The 26,840-nt window shown below is 36.2% G+C and overlaps 1 protein-coding gene across 4 annotated transcripts in view; it reads left to right on the plus strand.

Moving 5' to 3' along the window:
- The window catches only part of UTRN (utrophin), a 348,263-nt gene that overhangs the window by 120,112 nt on the left and 201,311 nt on the right, over nt 1-26,840 (plus strand). For 3 of the 4 annotated variants that reach the window (XM_039346844.1, XM_039346843.1, XM_039346846.1), the window contains exons 35-48: nt 1,566-1,745; nt 3,315-3,443; nt 3,618-3,788; nt 4,748-4,903; nt 6,818-6,955; nt 7,999-8,151; nt 14,234-14,419; nt 15,421-15,593; nt 18,797-18,947; nt 19,768-19,943; nt 21,748-21,883; nt 22,319-22,468; nt 24,273-24,351; nt 25,155-25,366. In XM_039346844.1, the coding sequence (XP_039202778.1) occupies nt 1,566-1,745; nt 3,315-3,443; nt 3,618-3,788; nt 4,748-4,903; nt 6,818-6,955; nt 7,999-8,151; nt 14,234-14,419; nt 15,421-15,593; nt 18,797-18,947; nt 19,768-19,943; nt 21,748-21,883; nt 22,319-22,468; nt 24,273-24,351; nt 25,155-25,366 (2,190 nt within the window). The remainder of the gene's footprint in view (nt 1-1,565; nt 1,746-3,314; nt 3,444-3,617; nt 3,789-4,747; nt 4,904-6,817; nt 6,956-7,998; nt 8,152-14,233; nt 14,420-15,420; nt 15,594-18,796; nt 18,948-19,767; nt 19,944-21,747; nt 21,884-22,318; nt 22,469-24,272; nt 24,352-25,154; nt 25,367-26,840) is intronic. The other variant, XM_039346845.1, reaches the window with a different exon arrangement.

Raw genomic sequence — 26,840 nt, forward strand, 5'->3', positions numbered from 1 at the left:
TTTTAGAAGAGGTCACTAACTGTTGAACTCAACTTGAGAGACTTATCTCATTTGTTTGCCATTTGCACATATTTTAAAACTTTACTATTTCAACCCAACAGAATTAAAAATTTAACAGATCCAATGCTCTGTACTTAGTTTCTTTTTCTATTAATGTAATGCAGCTGTTGGCTTTTTGAATGTAATTACTTGTTTTAATTATTGATTGCTATTTTAAAAATGTCATGGTTCGTCAGTTCTTTGACTAATTGAGTGCAATATGTCATTAGCCTGCTAGGAGGAGGTTTGTGCGCCTGGGACTAATGTTGAAAACGAAACAATATATAATTTCGGTGTATTATTTCTTCAGAACAAAGAACATACATTAATTACTAGAGGTATAATCCAGAGTGAAAAGGGGTACCGAGTGGCTTCCCACTGAAATAGGAAATTGTAGGAATCATTCTGCATGTTATTCCTATAAAGAGAATTGTATCATGAGGAAAAGCATATATTCTACCATAAAAAATATGCATGTGAGGCAAAGCTTGGGGATTCTTGAAGAGAATTCTAGAATGAAAGGGAAATTTGATATTATTAAACATTTTTGAATGCCAAATTTGTGTAATTATTCCTTTTTTGGGGGGGGATTTGCATGACAGAAATTATATTCTATGGAATACTTACTTGCTCTTCAAAACAGGGTTTAGGCTGTAGCATGACCTTGGTTTATAGCAGTGTTTCTCAACCTTGACAATTTTAAGGCATGTGGACTTCAACTTAAGGCTGTGGAATTCTGGGAGTTGAAGTCCACATGCCTTAAAATTGTCAAGGTTGAGAAACACTGGTTTATAGGAAAGTGATAGTTTCAAATCATAATTTGCTGGACATTTATTTGCTGTTAACTAGGTCCAGAATTTCAATGGCAGTAAATAGCAGAGGAGGAAGTGAAAATCTATAGGAGCAAAAGATTTGTCAGGCTAAAATTGTAGTTTACTATTGCATTAACTTACTCATTGCGTAAATCTTTCTGTTAAAATAAGAACAATTTAAGAAAGTGAGACTGATTTATTAGTAAACAGGTATAGCAAAAATATTAAAAATCATTTTTCCAATTTATGAAAAATATATATTCTCCCAAAAGCAATCTTAATGTTTCCCCTTGAAAGATATGTAGTTCCCCAAATTTCCCCTTTGTGAAACAGATATACTTTATTATCAGATTGCATAATAACTGCAATTTGCATCAATTTGGCATGTCATAATAGATTTTGCAAAATAAGTTACAGAATATAATTATAATTATAATTATAATTAAAAGAAAGAATGGTGCATTTAAAGCACAACCTTACCAGTTACTGAGGCTAACATTTCTTTGAAAATTTTCTATTCTGTGACTACTAAGATACTCTGAATTTGCTGGATTGCTTTAGGTATCATACGGTATATCAGATTGCTCATGGCAGTGATATATCAGTCATTAGCTAAATCGATCAAGATAGAAACCAAACCAATAATAAAACTTTTGGTTCTGTCACCTTGAGGAATTTTATTCTGTTCTGTTAATGGTCCTTGTTGCCTTCCAGAATGTGCTGAGAGAATTGGAGAGGAAGAAAGTCGATTTGAACAGTGTAACAGAGAGCAGTGCTGCACTGCAGGCCTTAGTGGACGGAAGTGAAGCTCCTCTGGAGGAAAAACTCTGTGTCCTTAATGCTGGATGGAGCAGAGTCCGAACCTGGACCGAAGATTGGTGCAATACACTTCTGGTAAGCCGAAACTGCAAACAGCAAATTTTGACATTTGTAGAATTAATTATCTGTATGGCTTTGATGGTGGTGGTCTTACTCTTCAAGTAGGAAGTGTTTACAAATGTCCAATTTCCTATCAGGAGAGAACGGTCTTACTCAATTGCCTCTGAGATATGTTAAATTTGAAAGTCCCATGGCCAGGCCAGCTAGGATGATATCTCTGGGGAGTATTTAGTTGGGAAAGGCTGACCTGTTAAATGGAAAAATGAATAAGATGATGAAGAGTTTTTCAAGAAATAGTAAAATGTATTGAACAATTTGATAGATTTGCTTCTTACTTCATGCTCAGGAAGTATCAAAATCTTTTCTTTGAAGCTTTAGCTCAAGAATAAATACTTTAAAAATAATTATTACATAAGAGGACTCATGGGAATATTCTTTGAGGTTTATTTAAACAAACTGTACCCATTACCTGTGCAATCATTATTCATAATAATGATTGTTTTTACAAACCTTAAAAAACAGAAATTGATGTAATGGGCTCTGAGAATAATCTTGAAGAAGAGGATGAAGAGCTGCAGCCAAGGCAGTGGTCAAATAAGAGAAATCTGAGCCCAGAGCTGGAATGGAATTTGAGAAAGCGTTTCAGGTTTGGCTGTCCATAGTTCAAGACAGGGAGAAGAGAGGAACATTCAGGAAAGCAAGGTTTTATAACTGTAAACCTATAATCAAAGTATTTTTAGTATTAGTTTGTTCTACCTTGAAGGACTTCCATCTGTCTTGCAGCCCTGAATGTGCCTCCCATTTCATTGCATTTATCTTACAGGTAACCCTTAGCTTATGACCATAATTGAGCCTGGAATTATGGTGGTAAGATATGGCGGTCATCAAGGGTCACCAAGTGACCGTGCCCAGTTTTACAACTTTTTTTGTAGCAGTCGTTAAAGCAAAAGCAGCAGTTGTTAAGTGAATCCATTTTTTCAATGGGCGTTTTGCCAGAAACTGGAGGTAAATGCTGGAAGCTGGCAAAAAATGCCAAAAATTACAATCACGTGACTGCAGGATGCTACAAATAGCCTTAAATGCAGGCTGGTTACGAAGGGCCCTAAATGCAATATGTGGCAACGATCTCTCTCACTCTCTTTTTCTCTCTCTTTCCATCTATCTATCTGTCTCTCTCCCCATTTTTTTCTCTCTCTCTTTCCCCATCTCTCTCTCTCTCTCTCTTTATCATTTATCTCTCTCTCCCTCTTTCCATATATCTCTATCTCTATCTCTTTGTGCGCACATATATGTGTGCATGTGTGTGTGCGATGTTAGAACTTTTGTTGTAAGAAAATTCTCTGGAAAGAAGTCTATAGGTCGTTTTGATCTTTGTGAGAAAAGATAAGATATAAATCTAGTGACTAAAATTATAATAAATAAATACCAAATAATTCTTAGGTCTTGGCACTAAAAGAGCTGAAAAAAAAACCTGAATGAAAATGCCATTGACTGACTGCTGTGAATGTTTTCTGTTAAAATAGCTAAATTTTATTGACATTTAAGGTATGTTTTCATTGATTTATCTTTGTCTTTCCTTTACAGAATCACCAAAGCCAACTGGAGATTTTTGATGAGAATGTTGCCCACATAAGCACTTGGCTGTACCAAGCTGAAGCTCTGTTGGATGAGATTGAGAAAAAGCCTGCCAACAAGAAAGAGGAGACTGTAAAGGTAGCAAAATTAAACTTCTTACTGACATGACTTAGACAGTAATACCGGTAGCATATTTTGGATCCAAATGAAAGCCTGCCAGTTTTCCAGGTTGATTTCTATCTTGTTTCCCTTCCTCCCTTTTTTAATCCTACTGTGATCTAAATAATAACCCATTTTTTCCCCGATTCATAGCGTCTAACATCAGAATTGGATGCTGTTAGTCTCAGAGTTGATAATGTGCGGGACCAAGCTGTTATACTGATGAACAGTCGTGGGGTATCATGTCATGAGCTTGTAGAACCCAAATTGACTGAACTGAATAGGAACTTTGAAAAAGTATCACAGCACATCAGAAGTGCTAAGGTGAGTACGGAAGACTTCCTGGTCCCAAAGCATATCTACTGGCCTATTTTTACATTTATATTGCTGATTTTTATTTCTCTAATGCAGTGTTTCTCAACCTTGACAATTTTAAGGCATGTGGACTTCAACTCCCAGAATTCCACAGCCAGCAATGCTGGCTGTGGAATTCTGGGAGTTGAAGTCCACATGCCTTAAAATTGTCAAGGCTGAGAAACACTGCTCTAATGTTTCTGTGAAATGCATGCTACTGCATTGTATTTTGTCGAAGGGAACTGTTTTCTAATATTTCATTGCATTTTTGCATTTTTTAGGACATTATCTCTTTGTGCACATGGTTGCACAAGGACAAAATACAGGTAGTCCTTGTTTAGCAACTGCATTTGGGACAAGCAAGTTGGTGGTTTGGCAAAGCAATTTCAAAGTGAAACAGTACAATACTTCAGTTTTCCTTTGCTTTACAGACCTGTGAAAGTCATAAATGCAAGAATTGGACACGAGTTATTTTTTCAAAACCGTTGTAACTGTGAACATTTGTTGTTTGAAGCAGTTGCTAAACAAGGACTACTTGTATTAGTTCTGCCCTACTTTGAGTGAGATAGCTCTACTTCTTCAACAGTACTTTTTAAACAAGAAAAAGAAAGAAGATAACTTACTTAATTTTTAAAATGTTAAAATGACATGTTACTCCAAAACTTCCTCTTTTTCTTTTTTCAGTTGCCAAAAGCATGTGAAGTAATATATTCTGGGGGTTTGGGTGAATCATTTTATTTTATATGTAATTCTCTTTCTGTACTAGCCTACAAGCTATCTGCAAAAGATAATTTCTTAGTGTCAGTTTTGGGGATGAGAACTTCTACAAGGCTATTTATTCATTTACAACTATATTGTTGCAGTTATGTGATATGTATACAAATATATTGACTACTGATTAGGGTGCTTGCTATCTTTGTGTGTGTCAGATGCTGTTCAGTCAGGACGCTCATAAAAAGTTTGCTAAGCAGGAGCTCTGTGAAATTGCAGTGGCCTCTAAAGATCTTGATAAATTTGAATGTGAGATAAAGGAAATGCTGACCATAGTGGAAAAGCACATGAAATCAAAAGAAGATGATGAAAAGGTTGGAGAACTTCACGTTAAAACAAAACTGTCATACTCATCCTTACCTTTTGTTTCTGTTTTCTTTCTTTCTTTCTTTCTTTCTTTCTTTCTTTCTTTCTTTCTTTCTTTCTTTCTTTCTTTCTTTCCTTCCTTCCTTCCTTCCTTCCTTCCTTCCTTCCTTCCTTCCTTCCTTCCTTCCTTCCTTCTTTCTTTCTTTCTTTCTTTCTTTTTTTCTTTTCCCCAGACTTGACTTTTTAATCTGGAATCCTGTGACTTAAACGTCTATTGGCAACATTGTAATTCATTTGCTGCATGCAATAAATATTGATCTTGCTTGTATCAGCTGTTTTACCATTGCGGTCTTCCTGGTGACTTTATATAAATTCAATTCTACATGTGCAAGGGATTTGTCTTGTTTAATTACGATAAAATGTATAGTTGTGTCGTACTTGAAATCATGCATTTGGAAGCTCATCCTTTTTCAAACGCTTTCTCACCATTCCAAGTCCTTGGGAGAATCTGCAATGTGTCTCCTTTCTGTGCTACATCTATTATACTTGAAGCATAGGCAGTGCAGGAGATGGCCCACAGTGTTGCTCCTCCTGGACATTGCTAGAATAGGCAAGAGTTGATGTTTCACAGCCCCTGCTTACCTCTACAACAAAGGAAAGAGATATAGATACAGAACATTAGGATTAGATTACAGGTAGACCTTGACGTATGACCACAATTGAGCCCCAAATTTTTGTTGTTAAGTGAAACTTTTTTAAAGTGAATTTTGCCCCATTTTAAAACCTTTCTTGTCTCAGTTGTTAAGTGAATTGCGGCAGTTGATAAGTTAGTAACCCGGTTGTTTAAGTGAATCTTGCTTCCCCATTGACTTTGCTTGTCAGAAGGTTGCAAAAGGAAATCACATGGAAAGCAACAATCATATGTTTGAACCAGTTGCCAAGCATTTTGATCATATGATTGTGGGGATTCTGGAAAGGTTGTAATTATCAAAAGTGGTCGTAAGTCACTTTTTCCAGTGCCGTTGTAACTTTGAACAGTCACTAAATGAACTGTTGTAAATTGAGGACCACCTGTATTATGTGAATGCCTGGTATCTTCACTGAAAACAGTTTTACTTTGGCACACAACTACATGTTGCAGAGTTAGTGGTTTTGTAACATTTTATTAGATTATAGAATAAAATAAAAAAGAAAAATTGTAGGACACAGTGGGGAGGGAAGAAGAAAAGAAAAGGCCCTGACTTCCGAACTTCTTCTGTTGCAGTAGAATGAAGCATTAACATCGAACCTCAACTTTTTACTAGCCACTTCTATAACAACAAATCAATCTATCAGTAAAACCCCAAAATCAAAGTTTCATTTTGTTCCACTTCAAGCACAAAGTCCAGACACGATCTCCATGTAGAAACAAAATTATTTATAGTCTTTTCTTTAATCAAAACAGTCAATTTAGCCATCTCTGCCATCTCCATTAGCTTCCGTAGGCGTTCGTCCATATCGAAATGTCCTTCCATTTTTTGTGTTGCACGGTTAGTAATTACATTGACCTCCTAATGAATTCACAGCAAAATATGAATCCGCTGAGTCTTTATGTAGGATAAAATGATTAATTAGATTCTGAGGAAGTACTTCAAAACTCATGCAACAGAGCACCTCTCTCTGTTTTTGTGCCAATCCAGAAAAAGGTGATTTCTTTAAGGGATTGATAACTTTTTTTTTCCAGCTTTGTGCATGGTTCCTTGAATGAATGGCAGAGAGATGCTGTGCTCGCGTGAGGTTTGCAGCACTTTTTCTGATATAGTTTTTTAAACACGCACAACCATGCTATACATGTTTCTCTGTACTGTCTTACTCTTTGGGAGTAACAAAAGCTAGTTGCCCCAAGTATTCCTGAAAATATGTCCTCCTTTTTAAAATTGTAGCTGGATGAAGAAAGAGCCCAAATTGAGGAAGTTCTGCAAAAAGGCGAGCATTTGTTACAGCAGTCCATGGAAGATAACCGGAGAGAAAAAATTCGTTTGCAGCTCTTTCTCCTTCAGACCAAGCAAAGGAATGCAAAGGTCAGTGAAAGTAGCCTTGCTGTGCAGTAGATCTATAATGTTCTATTTCTTCCCCCAGAAGCCTTATACGCACCTGAAAATTCTCGCTCTTGTCTACGAGACATAAATAATCCACCTTTTTGCCTGTTCCTCTCTACTATCATTATTTATTTATTTACAGGTAGTGCTTGGCTTATTGAGTCCCAAATTTATGTTGCTAAGTGAGAACTTTGTTAAGTGACTTTTGCCCCATTTGACTACTTTTCTTGCCACAATTGTTAAGTGAATCACTGCAGTTGTTAAATTAGTAGGACTGTTGCTAAGTCAATTTGCCTTCCCCATTGACTTTGCTTGTCAGAAGGTTGCAGAAGGTGATCACATGACCCCGGGACACCGCAAAGGTCATAAATATGAACCAACTGCCAAGCATCCAAATTTTGATCCCATGACCGTGGGGATGCTGAAGTGGATACAAGTCATCTTTTTTCAGTGCCGTTGTAACTTCAAACATTCACTAAATGAACTGTTGTAAGTTGAGGACTGCCTGTATTAAATTTATATGCTATCCATCTTACTGTCTAGGTGACTTGGGCAGCTTATAATGCAATAAAAATATAAATATAAGAAGAATTTTAAATATAAATATAAAAGTTACAAGTTAAATATAGACTAAAACCAAAAGGCTTGAGCGAAATGGAAATGGTGTCTTCTATGTCACTGCACCAACCATGTCCAAATTGCAGCCTGATCCTAAATCGGCCATCAGATCCAGGTCTTAAGGCCCTTCCAAAAGGCCAGAAGGCTGGGGGCAGATCTCATCTCTGGTGGCAAGATGTTCCAAAGGGCAGGGTCTGGAACAGAAAAGGTTCTTCTTTTAGACCAGAGATTGGGAACTCTGGCCCTTTTATGACTTGTGGACTTCAACTTCCAGAATTCTTGAGCCAGCATGATTGACTCAAGAATTCTGGAAGTTGAAGTCCACAAGTTATAAAAGGACCATAGTTCCTCACCCCTGTCTTATAACCTTAATTATTAATTGTATAGCCTTTCTTTTTGGATTGTAGGAGCTTTGGTCATTACAAAGGAGGCAGGTGTCAGAACTTCCACCTTCATTTACTCTATATGAAATGGAAGCAGAGAGTCATTTGCAGTGGCTTAGTGAAACAGACACAAGTCTTTCTGGACTTCAAGAAGCAGAAGAGAGGGAGAAAACAAAGGTAAATTCTTTTTAATATCAACCATTCTTTTATGTAATTTTTCAATAGTTTTGTTCTCAATAGTTCCTGCTGTCAATCCCAGTGTTTCCAAACTGGTGCTTCCACATAGGTTGAATCTCAACTTATTTTTTTGACAAGCTGCCTGGCAATTATGACTGTTGAACTCTAACATGCTTAGGTGGCATAAGGATCACTTGGGTCGTGTTGCTAGTAATGTAAATATTTGTTTATTTAGTCCAAAACGAATGTTTTTTTATTCTTTTAAGGTAAAAATACTGTTTCCCCGCTGAGTAATTAATTTACTCTGGGAAACTAATTCAAACACTTATCTTCTTCAAATCTCAAGTGCCTTGAATGAAGAAGTGACTTTTAGCAGCCTTTCCAGGATGAATCAGACTGATAGTGTTAACTATGCGAATCAAAACTGTGACTGATACAATGGTCCTATGCTGTACAGTTTATAAATAATAACTAATACTTTAAATTGGGCTCAGAAATCAAAGGAACATATTATAGTGACCTCAGAATCACTATCTAATTGAACAATTCTAGAACTAAGCTACATGGATTTCACGTCCCCGTGAATATGAAATATATTGGCCTATAATATGAAGCAAGAGTGGATTATAAATATGAAGAATGGCTGCAGGACTTGGGTTTGGCTAATCTAAAGAAAAGAAGAAATAGGGATGACATGATATCAGTATTCCAGTATTTGAGGGGCTGCCACGAAGAAGAGAGGGTCACATTATTCTCCAAAGCACCAGAGGGCAGGACAAGAAACAATGGTTGGAAACTGATCAAAGAGAGAAGCAACCTGGAATTAAGGAGAAAATTCCTGGCAGTGAGGACAATTAACCAGTGGAATAGCTTGCCTTCAGAAATCGTAGACACTCCATCACTGGAGATTTTTAAGAAGAGACTGGACAGCCACTTGTCTGAGATGGTATAGATTCTCCTGCTTGAGCAGGAGGCTGGACCAGAAGGTCCCTTCCAGCTCTATTCTATAAATGTTTTCTAAAGCTCATCTTTAACTAAACATAAGAATATAAGAACCTAAGAAGTGCCACACTAGATTGGACACCTGACTCATCTAGTCCAGCTGCCTCTTCCTCCAGTGGCCAATAAACTGTATAAGGAAACTTGCTAATCCCCCAGCAATGACCTTTAGAGGCACTCCCACTGCCCTCAAGGCTCATAGCCACTGATTCCCATGACTTCAATGAATTGGGCCAAATCTTCATCCATATTTTTTGTACATTCAAAGAATACTTCCAACTGATTACAGAAAACAAAAAAAAAAAAATCATGGTATATATATTTGAATTATTGAAAGAGCTTCTTAAATTGGCTATCAGTCTCCTCTCGGTAGGAGTCTCTCTCCTAAATCACTATTACAATCAGTAATATTTTCAAATGCATCTGACTCATTGGTATAAAATCCAATGAGAAAAGTGGTAACTTTTGGCTAGGTTTTTGGTTAACTGAGAGGCTTACTAAACCTTAGTTCTAATTAATTCCTGAAAAGACATACTATTTATACAGGTAGTTCTCGTTTTTCATTTAGTGATGGTTTGAAGTTACAATGGCATTGAAAGAAATGACTTGTGATGGTTTTTCACACTTACAACCCTTGTAGCATTCCCATGGTTGCGTGATCAGAATTCAGATGCTTAACAACTGACTCATATTTATGACAGTTGTAGTATCCCATGTGATCACCTTTTGTGATCTTCTGACAAGCAAAGTCAATGGGGAAGCCAGATTCATTTAGCAACTAACCTAAGAACTGCAATGATTCACTTAACAACTGTGGCAAGAAAAGTCGTAAAATTGGGCAAAACTCACTTAACAAATATCTCACTTAGCAACAAAAATTTTCAGTTCAGTTGTGATCATCAGATGTTTTTGAAAATATTATTGATTGTAACAGTTATTTAGGAGAGAGATTCCTACCTACTGAGAGGATGTTGATAGCTAATTTAAGAAACTCTTTCAATAATTCAAACATATATACAATGACTTTTCATTTTCTGTTTCTAATGGATCCACTTTTTTTAGATTCTTAGTCTGCCATAGGATTTGTTTTATGTTTATTTATATAATGAGACTTGTGGAGCAGTAAGTAATTTTTTGGACAGGCTTTTGCATTACTCGTTATGGAGCTTCATAATTAAATTAATCAATCTCTTTATGACTCTTCTGTAACTTGTAAATCTAAAACCAATTGAGGATGAGATAAAGGAATGTTCAAATCTCAGAATGAGTTCTGTGTAGTATAGAATAATAATGGTCTGCTTGGCAGTAGTTATATGCATTTTCTTTCTACGAGGCTAATAGGAACTTGGGAAGAAGTGATTTTGATCTACTGATCATATATTGAATGTTTCTTCCTTCAGTGTTAGCGCTGCTGAACAGATGGCCCACCTGTCATACTAAAACCCTAGAAAACTCTATAACAAACTCCAATATAATATAAGCTGTGATCCTCAAGGATGATTAAATAAATAATAGGCCTTGAGGGATTCGCATAATGGATGTATAAAGTAGACTACCCAAGTTGGGAGCATCTTTCAAATGTGTTGACTTCAACTTTCAGAACGTGTTAACCAGCATGCCCATTCTGGGAAAATTCTGGGAATTGAAATACACACAGCTGGCAGCTGCAAGTTGGAGAAGACCCATCTAGTTTCATTAAAAAAAAATGTTGAAAATCAAAATAACAATGCAAACCTCAGCATTTTGTACTTGCATCTTGACAGCAGTTGCAAATATAAAAATTACAAGATTTATGTCATTTCATCACAATATATATTTTGTTACATAATATAAATTTTGTTAATATATGATTGAAAATATCTATAAACATGTTTTCTTACTCTTCCCTTCTCCCCACTCATCCCATGGTTACAGGAACCATATTTTATAATTCTTATATCAGTTTATATATCAAAAGTTACAAGTACAAAAGTAATGAATCAGATAAGGACCAAACACTGTCCTGATTTCTATTTCCATGAAGACCAGGGAATGTTCTTTACACTTACAGAAATGTAAATAATTCATCTATTAAGTTGAAGTATATGTGAACCCACCTTAATTTTATCTTGATGTTGCCTACTTGGAGTTCTCTCTTATACCCCTTCCCCCACTCACTGTTGATTACCCAAACTTTCCTTTCTGTTTCAAAGGCATTTTATCTTCAAGGGATCTAATAAATTATAGTTTTCCCTTACATTTTGAATTGAACCTTGACCAGGGGTTTGAGTTTGTCATTAATCTTCCCTGTTTGCCACCTACATTGTGCCAAACAATTGATCAATATTGCAACTGTCTAAAATTTGCTACTGGGGATCTTAATGACCTTCATTCTGGAATGGACTCCAATAGTATAATTCAGACAACAAGTAAATCACTTTTTGTGTGTCAGGATTTGACTGACCATGTTTTAGAAATGTGCCAATTGGAGATTTTTTTGTCTAGTATATTGCCTCTATTTTATCTAGTAACCTACTTTGCAGGAAAGGTAGGATGCAATGTTAATTAATGGAAACAGTAACTGTGTGTCTTGTTGAATGGATGACCTTGTGGGAACATCCTAAGAGCCATCACCTCCAGTGTTGTATTTCCCATAGCAATTAGCCAGATGGAAGCTCAAAAATCATGTCATAAAGATTGGCCTCTATTATTGTTTATCATCAGCATCTGGGCATCCAAATCTACAATTAGATAATGTTTATCATAATATAAAACTTATTTCTCTTACATAATGGTATAATGTTATAACACATGATTCTTTAGAAATCATGCCCTATAAGGAACTAAGGCCCGGCCATGCTGCAGGAGCCATCTTTCAAAGTGCTTCACTTGAGATCTAATTCCTTTGTTAGTAGCTATGGCATAGGAGCCACATAATATTATATCTCCAGTCTGTTCTGATAACTAAAAAGTGATTGACTGATAAGAAAGATATATTATTGTATGGAGAAGATGGATAGATTATATTCAGAAGAAGTATGGGACTATAAAGTTTCATTTATTTTATGAGTAAATTTTATAGTAAATGTTGTATAAGAGATTTGTTTATGATGATGTAATTTAAGGGGAGTTAAGGGCTAAGTATGATTTTTTTTCCTTTCCTTTTTTCTTTTTTTATTGTATATTGTTATTTTTGTTATTAATAACCCTGGACTCTGCTCTGGGAAGTGGGGGGGGGTTGAGGGTGGGTGGGTGGGTGAGTGGGTGGGTAAATAGGTAGAATAGGATAATATAGATATGGTAATTTATGAGAGAGATGCTGCTTGGGCATTTCCCACTGTATTCCTGTTTTTGAGAGGGATGAGAGGGGAGGAAGGTGAAGGGAGGAAGTAGGATGGTAAGAGGAGAAGGGGAGGGGAATAGAGTAGTGAGGGGAGGAGAGAAAGAGGAGGGAAGTAGGAAAGGTATTAGAGAGGGTGGATGCAGCTTGGGGAGAAGGAGCAAGCGGCACCAATGGTTATGGTTATGGTTATGATTATGAATTTATTTTATTTTGTAAAGTGAATTTTGTTGTATAACTATGCTGGATAAATGGAAAATAAAAATTTTTTATTAAAAAAATAAAATAAAAAGTGATTGACTGGATGGCCCACTGGTGAATCACAGTGTTGGTAACATTGGTATGTGATTTGCTTATTTTCAAGTTATCATTGAAGTAGCCTGGAAACCGAATGTGACAATGTTTTAATTATGTATTTGTCCTCTTGGAAACAATTAAAAGTGCAAAGTTGATATAAAAATGGAAATAAAAACTAAACTAACATTTGCTAGGCAAAACTTGGGCAGAGTCTGGTGGCAGCTTTTGAACTAACAATTTTATTTAAGGCATAACCTTTAATGAATTGCAACTCATTTCATCTGATGCGTCAGAAGCATGAAGTAGCTTGACTGATGTGTTATTTAAATACCTTGGAATGGGGAGGCGATGGGAAGACAGGGTAGTTATGCAGATGGAGTTCCTTGGCATAAGCCTAAGCCTTAAATAAAAGTGTTGAGCTCTGAAGTGCCACTTTTTGCTATCACAGATCAATCACAACTTTCTACATTTGCTAGATGCTTTCAGGCAGAGGCAGGATTGATATTTGGAATCACTTGCAAACTTTGAACAATGCACACGAAAAGTATATCGATCAGTGGGTTTCATTATGAAAATGTAATATTTTAATAAAATGAAATGTAAAACATACTCAAAAGGCATTTGGTGCACGTTGTTTTGATTTTCCTTATGCAGTCATATTGTTCCGTATTTAAATAAGAATGGACATCTTTATTTGATACTGTTGAGAACATTGGTGAAACATATTTAGCTTAATTCTTTTTATCTCAATTTATTAGACTATATAACTTTAGCAAATCCACTGATTTCAGACGTGATATTTCCAAATGTAAAGTAATAATAGGCTTGATGATGAGGTTATCTTTCTCATAAATATGCAGTGAATAGTTGGTTCATATACTCTGGGTGGAGTTACAAGTGAGAATATACCAGTAGGTCCTTGTTCTACGACAATTGTACTATTCTGAAAAGCCACTTTGTGAACTGGAAATTGTGGTCCAGGTACCTGATTAAAGAAAGAAACCTCTGGATGTAAGTAATGTTGCAACAGATGTTGAAGTGTATAGTTATTTTCGTATTAACTAAAAATTATTGGAAAATGGATACATACATTTCAGGAGAATCGAGTGTGCGTAGACAGAGATAATCCTTTCCTTTTTTAATGCAACTGGAACTACTTAATTAAAAAAGGATATCACTGTTTGATTAGAATATCGTTTTACTATATTGTAATTTATATGGCATATATTTAAAAGCTAAGCAAAAGGATAAGAGGAATTAATTCATGGGAACACCTGATTTGGTCACTGTGGGAAACACTTCCTTGTAATTACAATGTAGCATCATCTGAAGAATTAGTTAATTAAAAATAGCATTAAATCTTAAGGTTAGAATATAATGGAAATGCAAATAAATGAATCCTTCTTTTTATTTTTATAATGAAGTTAGTTTTAAATAAATAGTTAACTGAGGCTTATTTTGCTTTAGGGAACTCCACAGAGGATTCAAGGGTCTCAGTCATCAATGACCAGGGAATCTCCATTCCCCGCAGAATACCTGGTTGAAATTAACAAGATTTTGCTGGTTATAGCTGATGCTGAGCTCTTGCTGAATGCTCCAGAACTCCATTCAGCAATTTATGAAGACTTTTCTACTCAAGAAGATTCATTAAAGGTACAAGAACCTGAAATCTAATATTAGAACTCAAAACATAAAAGAGCATTAACGTTCTTCTCAGTAAATGTTCTAACTCTGATGCATGACATGACATCTCAAGATACTTTCTGACTTTAAAAAACAGGTTCGGTCTTGGGTATGTCTTGATTTTTAAGAACCTGCGTCTAATTTTTCTAGAATCATCACCAATCCTATCCCTTGTTAGGTTCAGGAAATATAAAATAATTCATTTAGTAAACTAAACATCGGTCAGCAATGTAAAAGTTTGAAAAGGAATGGGAAGAAATTAGAGAAAGACCATTGTGAATTCAGTTATTAGAAAGTTGCATTGGGCCAGATCAAACAAAATTCACACAAACATTTATAGGCATACACATATTTATAAGGGCTCACATCCTATAAGGCTAAGATTGCACCTAAAATGGATTTTTCCAGTTCATTCTTTATTTCTTATTTATTTGTTAAATTTATTTACTGCCCATCTCACCATGGGGCTATTCTGGGTGGCTTACAATAATAAAATAGAAAAATAATAATCATTATGTACTTAATATTAGATACATATTATATTATCTACTCCCTAATCTGGGAGACATGGTTTGGCTTCCAAAGTCACTAAGATCATCATGGTTTTGTTTCTTGAGCAAGTCTTAATGGTCTAGTTTGCTTATATTGTTGAGCTGTAATGGATGGCTTCAAACATCATGCTGAGCCAAAAGTAAACCATTTATGACGTACATGTGTGCATCATTCTAAGCCATGAGCCAAATGATGAAAGATGTAAATATTATAGATATAGATATATATTATATCTATCTATCTATCTATCTATCTATCTATCTATCTATCTATCTATCTATCTATCTATCTATCTACGCACACATACATACATACACTGATGGTTGTTGCCATCTGATCATGCTCTATTTTTCCCAGCTGGCAGTTATCTTTGAGGGGATGCTAATTCTGCCTGGTATTTTTGTTTTACTGTATTACAGAGCATAAAAGATATGTTGGATAAATTAGAAGATCAGATTGCAGTTATTCATGAAAAGCAACCTGATGTTATACTAGAAGCATCTGGACCTGAAGCTGTTCAAATAGAAGATTCACTAACCCAGCTTAATGCAGAATGGGATCGAATTAACAGAATGTACAATGACCGCAAATGGTAAGTAAAAGGATGGCTTATATTTTGTACTTACAATTTTTTGCCAAGAAAATGTGATGAGTTAGGCAGAGAAGAGAATAAAACAGATAGTAGCCATTTTGTAGCTCTACTGTCCTTGCAGTATACAGTAAACCAGCTGTGCTAAGTTTGGATATAAACGGTCACGTTTAAAAACATTATAAAATATTGTTTATTTGCCAAAGTTACTTAACAAATGACTATGCAAGCTAACAGAGAGGGAACCAAGAAGTGTTAATCCAGGTGGCATGAGGAAACTATATATTAAACTAAAAATGAAAATTAAAGTGGCATCATGTTCATAACTTTATGAATAGCATGGAATGGAGAAAAACTTGAATCCTTTGTTTTCAACCTCTTTTTCTCTGCAAATTACAAAGCAAATCAGTTGTTGCACCTTAGAAATTTCTTTTGGTCTCTTTTAGCATTTGCTGTTTTTTAAGAGAAATTTTAGCCAGCTGAGACTTCTGTTTACTAGCATTTCTGTTAAAGTCACAAGAATGTGGGGTCAATTAATTTATGAGAATATAGGACTGCACAAACATCCTATACACTCTTTTCATTGCATTTTCGATCTTGTTCTCTATAGTTTTGAAGGCAGCACCTGTAGAATTGCATCAGATCCTAGCATCGTCATCTGAACTTATTTTCGAAAAGAGTTTTGAATTATTTCACAGTTGCTCTTCATGTGCTGCAGGCTTAGAAAAAAAAAATCCTTGGTATTTGCAGACATTTGTGCAGTGATTATATCTGAAGCCCCATCATTCATTTGGAAACTCAAATGATCTTATTAAATTAACAATGAAGTAGGCAAACCTTCCCATTTTAAAAGAGAAATTAAACTTCATAGTCAATCGACGAAATACAACAAGCAGATTTCCTAGCGGATTCATTGCAGGATAAGACAGTTCTTGAATCTCATAAATAATGTATCTTATTTTGCATTGTACTTAAAAGAAAGTCGGCTTCTTTAAAGCCCAGACAGGTATGAATAAGTCTTTTGTAATATGGAAGAATTCTCTGTCAGCTTCAGATACAAAAGCAGTTTGGTTCAATTGTAGCTATACCGCACAACTGGGAATAAAAATATATCTCTAAATAATGACATAGAAAGCTATGTTTTCTATGTGGAATATAAATGTCCTCCTATTTTTCCTCAGTAGGAAGATTTTGTTGCAGATTTTGTTGAGGAAGAACACTTTTTTCAGCTGCAATGACCTGAAAATTGTAATGTCTCCCTTTCACCCATGGAGCAGGGAACAATTAGGCAAAATGCCCCTAAGACTTTTCTGCAGCTTTCCCCCTTGTTACAGGTGATTCACTTTCCTCCTATTCAATTGCTCTATTTCCTCTCTTTAAATTGACAGATTATATCAGGAAAGAGTTTTTTTCTGTCCTTCTTTTTCCTTTTTCTTGCCAAGTAATGGACATTCACGCCTGGTAAAGTGGTGCCCCTGGAATGAATGATGGAATATTTCACAATGTTGCTTATGAAACAGAAGTAGGGGGATAGATGGAGTAAATAGTGGAGTTGCTATGCTCTCATTCTTACCATCTTCACTATCTTACCCAGAAATTCTTAAGAAGGAAAGGCTTTCCCCCAATGAAAAAGGAAACCAGCCAAGTGCTGAAGCAGTCTCTGCTGATGGTTGGCTGAGCAGGTAATAGCAGGAGGTGGAAGAAGAAGAGGAAAAAAATCTGTATATTTTCTAGTAGGGAGGATGAAAAATTGTAGCGGAGCTATCTGAGTAGCTTGCCTTGTCAGGTAGCATTGAGAAAAATATTTCTTTTAGATCCTATGGCAGACATGTCAAACACAAGGCCCGCAGGCCGGATGCAGCCCACAAAGTGGTTTCATGTGGCCTGCGAAGCCATCCTGGAAACAGTGAGGGAAAAGTCCCCTCTGCCTTGGCCCTGGCCCAGGCCAGCCAGGAGCCAATGTACAATGTTGTGGTGGCCATCTATGCTGAAACACATTCAGTCTTAGCTCCATAAGCCCCCCCCCCCCGCATGGCCTGAGAGGAACAGTGAGGCTCTTCCAGTGGACCATGCCTTGGTACTTGCCCTGGTCCCACCCCCTTCTGCCAGAGATCTGTCCCACTCCTGCCCAGGCCCCCACAGGCACCTTTGATGCAAATGATGTAGAGCTGGCCACACCCACCCAGTAGGCCACACCCACTCCATCCATGTCCACCCAGTAGGCCACACCCACCCTGGCCATACCCACCCGGCACCCTGAGGGTGCTGATGCGGCCCTCAATGAAATTGAGTTTGACACCCCTGTCCTATGGAGACAGATGAAATGTCTGTTGGCTTTAGTCATGGGCATTTATCTCTAGTATTGTTTTTTTGAAAAAGAATGATAGAAGACACATTGAAATATTCTGTTGATTGGCATGCTTAGTATAGAAGTCTTACTCTCTGAAGAAGGATATTTGTTCTTGGTGTTACTGGGATCATCATCTAGTTTTAGCTTGTTACTATTGCTTGTAAATCTAGCGAATTGCACCAGTGACCTTAAGAAGCTTATGTTTCATGTTTGCCTTCCACCTGGAAAAGTGTGCTACATAAATATTCATACATTCACATATTCAGCAACTTAGTTTCCTCTGAAATTTGACCATATGAAGAATGAACAAGGGTCAACTCTGTGGCTGAATCTGTAAAATTGATTTTTTTTCCCCCGGAATTTCAGTTTGCAGAACTATTTTATTATGATCCATGTGTCCCAGAGTTATAGTTGAGCTTGGTACATTTGTTTCAAAGTAGACAAACTGATTTTAAATAAGAATTACATTTTGTGGATTGCCTGTATGCTTAGGGACTCTCTTTCTGCAACTTTATGAGTTTGAAATGTTAGAAATTATAAACGGATGGTTCAAAACTATGAATAGTGCTTCCTTTAAAGTTGGGCTTTAAATATCTTTGTTTTCCTTACAAATAAGCCAAAATAAACTATCTGCCAAGATTGCATCTATTGTCTTCAACACACACACACACACACACACACACGCTCATAGCATATATATATATATATATATATATATATATATATATATATATATATATATATATATATACTATTTTGCAGTCTTATCATATATGTATTTTGTAGTGCAAAATTATCTTGTTTTACTTTTGAAATATCTTTCACATTTTTTTCCTGTTCTTCTTATTCCATGTAGTTGTTTTGATAAGTCTGTAGAGGAGTGGAGACAGTTCCATTGTGATCTAAATGATCTCTCACAGTGGCTAACAGAAGCAGAAGGATTGCTGGCTGAAGCCCACGCTCCAGATGGCAGCCTGGATATAGAAAAAACCAGGATACACCAGCAGGTAACTGATTACTATGTATTAAGCCCAGGACTCCAGTCAGAGCCTTTAATTCTACTTTTGTCACAGAAGAAAGTGGCAATTGTCAGGCTTTGTAATGTTGGCAGCTAGGAGCTGTACAAAGCATTTGAAGAGCTGCTTTGCAAAGTGCATTGGTCCTGTTTTCAAAGCCCAGTGCGGTTGCTTCAAAGGTTTGTGCGTATATTACATTACACTTCTGTTGGAACTGCAGCAAATCAAAGGGGCTGCCATTGTGTTTCAAAGGTTGTGCCATCGCATTTTGCTTGAATGCATTGATTTGCCCAGTTAAAATATATATAGTAAACACACTTACGAGGATTTCAGTCCTGCTGAAATCTGCTGTTGAGAAAGTCTTGCCTAGTAGAGACAACTATATTTCACCTCAAATGAAGCTTAAGGCAGGACCTTTATTTTGCAGAGGTTAAGTCTGTGTGTGAATGAGAAAGAGAATGCATTTGTGATTGAGGAGAAGGTTTTTGCAATATTAGAAATTCACATGTAGTCACTGAGAATATTGAAGAGAAGAAACAGCATGTTGGGCAAGGCTTAGAAGCAGATAGGCATCCCTTGAAGGAAGAGATACATGGAACCCAAACTAATGGTCTTTACTACTAGTAGTAATGCTTCTCAGGGTTTTTTAAAAAAACAAAAAATGAACAAACCACACATAGATTAGGAAAAAGGAGGTCCAGTCCAGATGCATGAACAGCAATTGTCAGAAATCCATCTTCTTGCAGTAGAACACTTGATGCAGATATTCTGGTCAAAACTGAAACCCTACCTATATATGCATTTTCAACAGGAACTTGAAGAGGGAATCAGCAGCCATAAGCTTAGTTTCTCAACACTGAATAGAACAGGAGAGGAAATAATCCAGAAACTCCCCAATACAGATGGAAACTTCCTGAAAGAAAAACTAGCTGGGCTGTATAAACGCTGGAAGAACATCAATGTTGAAATCATGGAAAGGCAACAGAGGTAACAAGACCCCTCAGGATTTGAGGATATCTTAATAGCAGTGGAGATAAATTTCTTTAAAGTTTGAAGATGCCATTGTGGATTTTCACCAAGAGAAACTTCTCATATCTTTTTTCTAAAAGGTTTCCTAAGACAGTTTCCTAAAACAGCTTCATAGCTGTTACTATACTATGCACTCTCCAAAATCACTCTGTGAATTAGATGTGTGGTTTCTAAATGTGATTTATTTAAATCAAATATATAGTGTAGTGTAGTGTAGCGTAGCAATATAATATAATATAATATAATATAATATAATTATTATAATAATATAATATATAATATATTGATACATTAATGTTTTTATAATATATAATATAATATAATATAATTTCTTTGATATTTTCCCTACTTTGGAATCTGAATTAATTATTAACTTACATGATTTTTGGGTTTACTTTGGAGTGTTTCAACTGAAGAAATTGAATTTATTAATCATGGTTAGAAATTTCCTTGAGTGCTTCTTAGTAGGCAGGTGGTTAATAGGTTTGAAGAAGTCTTCTGTCCAAAATGAACAAAATTGAGCTAAAAACAGATTTTGCATTAACATAAAATGTTAACACACGTATGCTGGAAAGTATTGAGATGCAAAACTATTTCCTCCTAGATGATACCTACTATAAAGTCCGTATTCATATGCAGTAATATCAAAACTATGTTAATATAGTTGAGAATCAGTGTAGTGTAGTAGTTAAGGCACCAGGCTAGTGAACCAGGAACTGAGTTCTAGTTCTGCCATAGGCATGAAAGCCAACTGGATGAGTGCAGGCCAGTCACTCTTTCTAAGCCCAACTCATCTCACAGGGTATTGTTGCAGGGAAAATAGGAAAAGGAAGAAATATTAGATATGCTTGCCATGTTGAGTTATTTATAAAAATATTATGGTCACCACAATGTAAAAAAGATGTTGAGACTCTAGAAAAGAGTACAGAGAAGAGTAACAAAGATGATTAGGGGACTGGAGGCTAAAACATATAAGGAACGGTTGCTGGAATTGGGTATGTCTAGTTTAAAGAAGAGAAGGATGAGGGGGGGACATGGTAGCAATGTTCCAATATCTCAGGGGCTACCACAAAGAAGAGGGAGTCAAGCTATTGTCTGAAGCACCTGAAGGTAGGACAGGAAGCAATGGGTGGAAACTAATCAAGGAGAGAAGCAACCTAGAACTAAGGAGAAACTTCCTGACAGTTAGAACAATTGACCAGTGGAGCAACCTGCCTCCAGAAGCGGTGAATGCTCCAACACTGAAAGTTTTTAAGAAGAAACTGGACAGCCATTTGTGCAAAATGGTATAGGGTTACCTGCCTGAGCAGGGGGTTGGACTTGATGAACTCCAAGGTCCTGTCCAACTTTATTATTATTATTATTAAAATGTTTTTTCATGAAAAATAATAATTAAAAAATAGTTTTCATAAATTTTCTTAATCTGATGGAAGGCAATATGTCAATTCATTGAATTTTTCTATTAAGATATTAAGTTTATGTTGTCCTAAGACTACAACGTATTGAAGAGATAAAAATATTTTAAAAACTAAGGCCTGCATTTGAAGACTTTTGCATGAAATCACCTTTCTGCATAAGAAATGGAATCATTTAATGAAATTTGCATCATTAAGCCATATGGTTCATTCAATCTTATTTTTAATATTGTACGTTATCATTTGTAGGCCGCTTAGTAAGCTATAGCAGGAATATTTTGCTTTTACATTTATTTTAATATTTATGGTGATTTTGTTTATATTCCACCTTGGGAACTTTGATTCAGACTGAAAGGAAAAAATCAGATATTAATAGACTTCACAAGAAAACTGGAAGAAATTAGTTGCTGGGTGGAAAATGTAGAAAATTCTCTGGATGGGAAACCTGCAATCAGTCATGAAGAGAATTTACAAGAATTAATGGCAAGTAACATTAAAAATATTAAGCATTTTATTTATTCTATCCTGTTCTTTTTGTTGTTGTTGGATAACATTTAGGACTACTCAAAGCATCTGTTGGTACCACAGGATCAAAACCATAATCTATAAGTCTCATACATCAACATGATTTCCATATAATTGCTAAGCTATATATTTTTCTGTTTTAGCTTAATGTAATGTGTTATGATAAATAAACTTATGGTTTATTTTATGATTTGTTCATGACACTAAATATTGTTTGTTTACGTTTTTGCAGCCATAGAACCTGGAACTTGCTTCAGAATAAGTTTTTCATTGTTGTCAATACCACTTAATGTGATTTTTTTTTGTGCTCTTAGAATTTGAAGCATATTACTGCCCTGATTATATATAGAGATAATTTTTAATGAATGAGTGACACTGTCTTTACTCATTTAGGGTCTGATTAAGGAAATGGATATACAAGGAGAGAAACTTAAGTGGCTAAATAGAAAAGAAGCAGAGGTACTTTCAAATACAAGCATTGGGCCTCAGGAAAGAGACAATATTTCTAATAGACTGAAGACCCTGAATATCAAATGGAAGAAGGTATACATTTTAACCTGTATGCATTAAATATTGTTGTGTTCATGCAAGATACTTGTTGGTTGTGACTTTGGGACAGAATTGGATAACTTATTTGATAAAGTTAGTGTTAACATTCTTAATGAAATTTGCATTGTTTTAAATTTACAGAAATAATAGTTCATGATTTCCTCTTGTGTACAACACCATGTATATGTTCAGATGGAGCTATCTTTGAAAATAATTGTAAAACACTTCTATGCTGTGGTATATTTCCACAACATTCAGTTTTTATATTAAGTTTCTTCAACTGTCCTTTGAAATTCAGCTGAAATTTCAGTTTCCAAAGCCTTCTTTCTCTCCTTCAACAACTGTTCAGAGCCACATCCACAAAACTTTGGCATTGTTATAAGACTTCCCTAGCTTCCTGTAAGAAAAATGAAAACCTAGCAGGCACAGGAAAAAAGCTCTGAAGTAGTCATCATCTTGTAGATAGTTTCGCTGTATATGGACTCTCTTTTTATTAGTGTGAGCATTCAGACAGATAACCCCTCACCTGCATTCTGATGTAATCTTGCAATTATTTATTTTATTCAATTTAACAGTACCTAACATGTAATGACTCTAGGTGGTTCACAGGAAAATAGCAGGGATCATATTATATGGATTTTCTGATTGTACCACACTTCATCTGCCTGCTTTTTCATTTTGGAAGATGTTCTTCTTGAAATCAACATCACACTGTTGAGTAATGTAAAAGTTCTTAGGCCCACGTAATGAAACTGGTGGAAGTGGAATGATCAGTGCCCAGAAATATATCCTAGAAGCATACTTAAGCATACTTCATGATTTTTCTTGTGTACAGCAGAAGTATGGTGTGGTAGGCTTAAAGGGAAAGGAAGGCTGAAGCAGATAGGAACATTTCTAGGATACAGTATTTATGGTGTTCGTGGAGGACTGAGAAAACCCAGGTTCTAATCTATTCACAGCTGTAGAAGCTCACTGAGTGATTTGTAAACGATCATTCTCATAGTCCAATCTACCAACAGTTGTATGTTGGTTGGTCCTACAATCAGCCAGCTGTTGAGGCTGGATTTGGCATTGTTTATCCAGCTATCAAATCCTTCCCCGGGACCTGTGATGGGCAGATGTTTCTATTTGATGATGTTAAAGATATTGTCAAAGGATGTTAGCTATTCTGAGTTGTTGTTGTTATTATTATTATTGGGATAACATGAAGGGAAAATATCATGTAAGCAACTTACATGATGTTCTTGGAGGAAAGGTGTGATATAAATCCAATAAATCATAATTTCAAGAAGAATATTTGTTTTGGAAATTTCCCTTTGAAGTGTTTAACTGCAGAAGAAAATGGTATTAATGATTGATGCCCTTTAGAGCAGCGGTCCCCAATCTTTCTGGGTTAGTCGCCCGGTGGGAAAGAGAGAGGCAGGTACCTTTATACGCACTTGCACATACAAACTACTTTGGCTGCATGTGCGTGCACGCGAATGGGGCCGCAAGCATGCACGTTCCACAAATGGGACTGCTAGTGCCGGCACAAGGCTTATGGCTCAGCTAGTGCCAACACGAAGCTCAGCCTGGTCGTGGGCCGCGGCCCATAGGTTGGGGACCTCTGCCATAGAGCATCTATATGAAAAAGTCCCCAACCCTTTTCAGGACCAATTGCAAACCCCCTGATCTTCTGTAGGTTGTTTAGTGAAAGATTAATTGTCCTGCCCACAATTGTCTGTAGTAGCCTAATATTGTGCAATGGTACCCATAGTCTTTGGAATATAACAATTATTTTCCCCTCCCACAACACTAGGCGTTCAAAGAAGCACCCACCAGATTGAGAGAACTGGAAGGGTATGTTCATCAGCAGCATTTTGTGCCAAAGTCTTCTGGTAAGTCTTGAGCAGAAAATTATCTCTTTGGAGAAACATTTGGGTATATTTTTGTCATCTTAGTAAAACTTAAAGTAGATAAAGAAGCAGATGTGATATATCGGTTTATTTTGATCTTGAAGACAAAGGATACTTTTACTTTAAAAGAACATAAAATGTATTTTGAAAAATGCACTTGTAATGTATTCGCTTAACAAGAGAAAATAATTTGTTATTGCACTTTTGAAAATTAGCACTTGTGTGTTTTTCCATATGCATGATTTAGAGGATCAGGAAGTAAATCTCGCTTATGAAAATCAATGGCATTTCATTGACTGCGAAATGAACATTTTCAATTGATTCCTTTTTCTTCTTCTCCCAAATAGTAAATTAAGATTAGCAGCAGGTTGCAAGTTTACCCTCGCTGGCAGCTTACTGCTGACTTAGTGTTTGAACGTTTCAGAACTGTTTTGAGTGTGATAATCAGGGAGTGGATTTCTCTCACCTCGCTAAGCTGTCAAATATTTGAGATTTTGAAAAACAAAATGACAGCAGCAATCTTTCTAATATCATTTTGTATCTAGAGGTTAGATTAAAAGATGAATTGGTGGAAATTTAGACATATGGAAAGAAGCTATTTTCAGAATTCTGTCTCTAACAGTAAAGTCTTGACAGTTTCAAACTGTTAGTGTAGAATAGAGATACAAGAGGACTAATATGAACTACAAGAGGTATCGTGTTGTTGTTTTTGCTTTTCCAATGTAAATAAATTCTAGATAATAAGTACAAGTTAAAATATCAAATAGATTTTGTTGGTTGTTTAGGTTTCCCTGTTCTCCAGACAACAATGCTTATGTCTTCTGCCTCAGAAAATGTGGCACAAACTCATCCTTTGGAAATCTCGACACCTGCTGATTTGGATCAGACTACGACAGAACTGGCTGACTGGTTGGCATTGATTGACCAGATGCTAAAGTCCAACATAGTTACTGTTGGGAATATTGAAGAAATCAATCGGACAATTGCACGCATGAAAGTATGTGATGTTCTGAGGTGAAACTATATCATTTTGGAAAGCCTGAAAACATTTCAGAATAATTCTGTTAATCCCTTTCCCTTTCTCTGTTTTTGTTTTTGTTGTCGTTCAGTGAAATTCTGTCATGGTATTTCACAATTATGAAAAATAAATCCAAAGAAGAATTAGGGATAGCATATTCTTCTGCTTATTTTTAGTGGTATCAAAATTTTAGTGGTATCAATGACCAGTCAAAAAGACTGAATGCCTTTTTTGAATGTTCACCCAATTCTGCAAATTTTTTGCTTTGTTTTCCTTGCTTGAATCCTTCTTGCCCAGGTATTTATTTTAGAGCAATTGGGAAGGAATTCAGTGGACTTTTTCCATTCTTGCTCCTGAGATATAAATCCATTCCATCGCAGCAGAAGAATATTTTGTGTGCAGTTTCTCTGATCATACTTTATCATACTCTGTTAAGATATAGGAGTGTTGTCTTTTTTTCTCTGCCCCTAGGAACTTCTGTGGAGCATTGATAGAGGAAAATGCCCCATGCCTCCCAGAGTCAGGCTGAGTATAAGTTTGCTAAGTGAAGGAGGTGCACACAGCTTTGCTTAATCAGGAGTGTGCACATTTGCTGTTAGTTTTTGTAAGAATCCCAGGAAACCTATAATGCATTTTAGAATACGTATTTCAGATTTTTTCCCCTGTATCCAGTAGCAGCATAGTATAATACATTGACATTGTTCCAGGATCTAACTATATGCTTGTATGTATGTATGTGTGCAATTCATTCATTCATTCATTCATTCATTCATTCATTCAAGTGACTCTGGATAGCAAATAATCATAAAATCAGTTAAAACTAAGTGCAAACACATGCATAAGAGAGGGAGGGAGGGGGAGAGGGAGAGGGAGAGAGAGATTATAGCCATAAATGTCAATTCAGCCAGGAAACAGCTTTTAGTACATTTGGTGCCTTAGGCCTAGATATATAATCAGTCTTCAATGTCTTACAAAGGGCCAACAGGTTTGAGGTCATCCTAATCTCTGGGGGGAGAATGTTCTAGAAGATGGGCTATGGCAGAGATGGCACACCTTCTATCTCCACCAGCCAACTTTCCTTGGCAGATGGGAGCCTTCGCATGGCCAACTTGCTGGACCAAATAGGATAGGTAGAAACAACTGGGTGGAGATAGTCCCTCATGTAACTTGGTCCCAAGCTGGGAGGAGTTTTAAAAATGACCAACAGCACTTTGAATTGCACCTAGAAGAATACTGGATACAATTTCAGTTCATGCAGTAGTGATGTTACATGTGTCAAATATCTGACACCATTTATTATCTGTGCAGCTGCATTCTGCACTACTTGAAGTTCTGTATGCTTTTCAAGGGGACCCCCTATGTAGAGCGCATTGCAGTAATCCAGTTGAGATGTCACAAGGATAGGAATGAGTGTGAGCAAAGCCTCTAGTCCAGGAATGCTGCAAGAGGCACA

The sequence above is a fragment of the Crotalus tigris genome, unplaced genomic scaffold (assembly GCF_016545835.1).
Source record: "Crotalus tigris isolate CLP2741 ecotype Arizona unplaced genomic scaffold, ASM1654583v1 scf7180000018030.5226217, whole genome shotgun sequence".
Taxonomy (NCBI): Eukaryota; Metazoa; Chordata; class Lepidosauria; order Squamata; family Viperidae; genus Crotalus; species Crotalus tigris.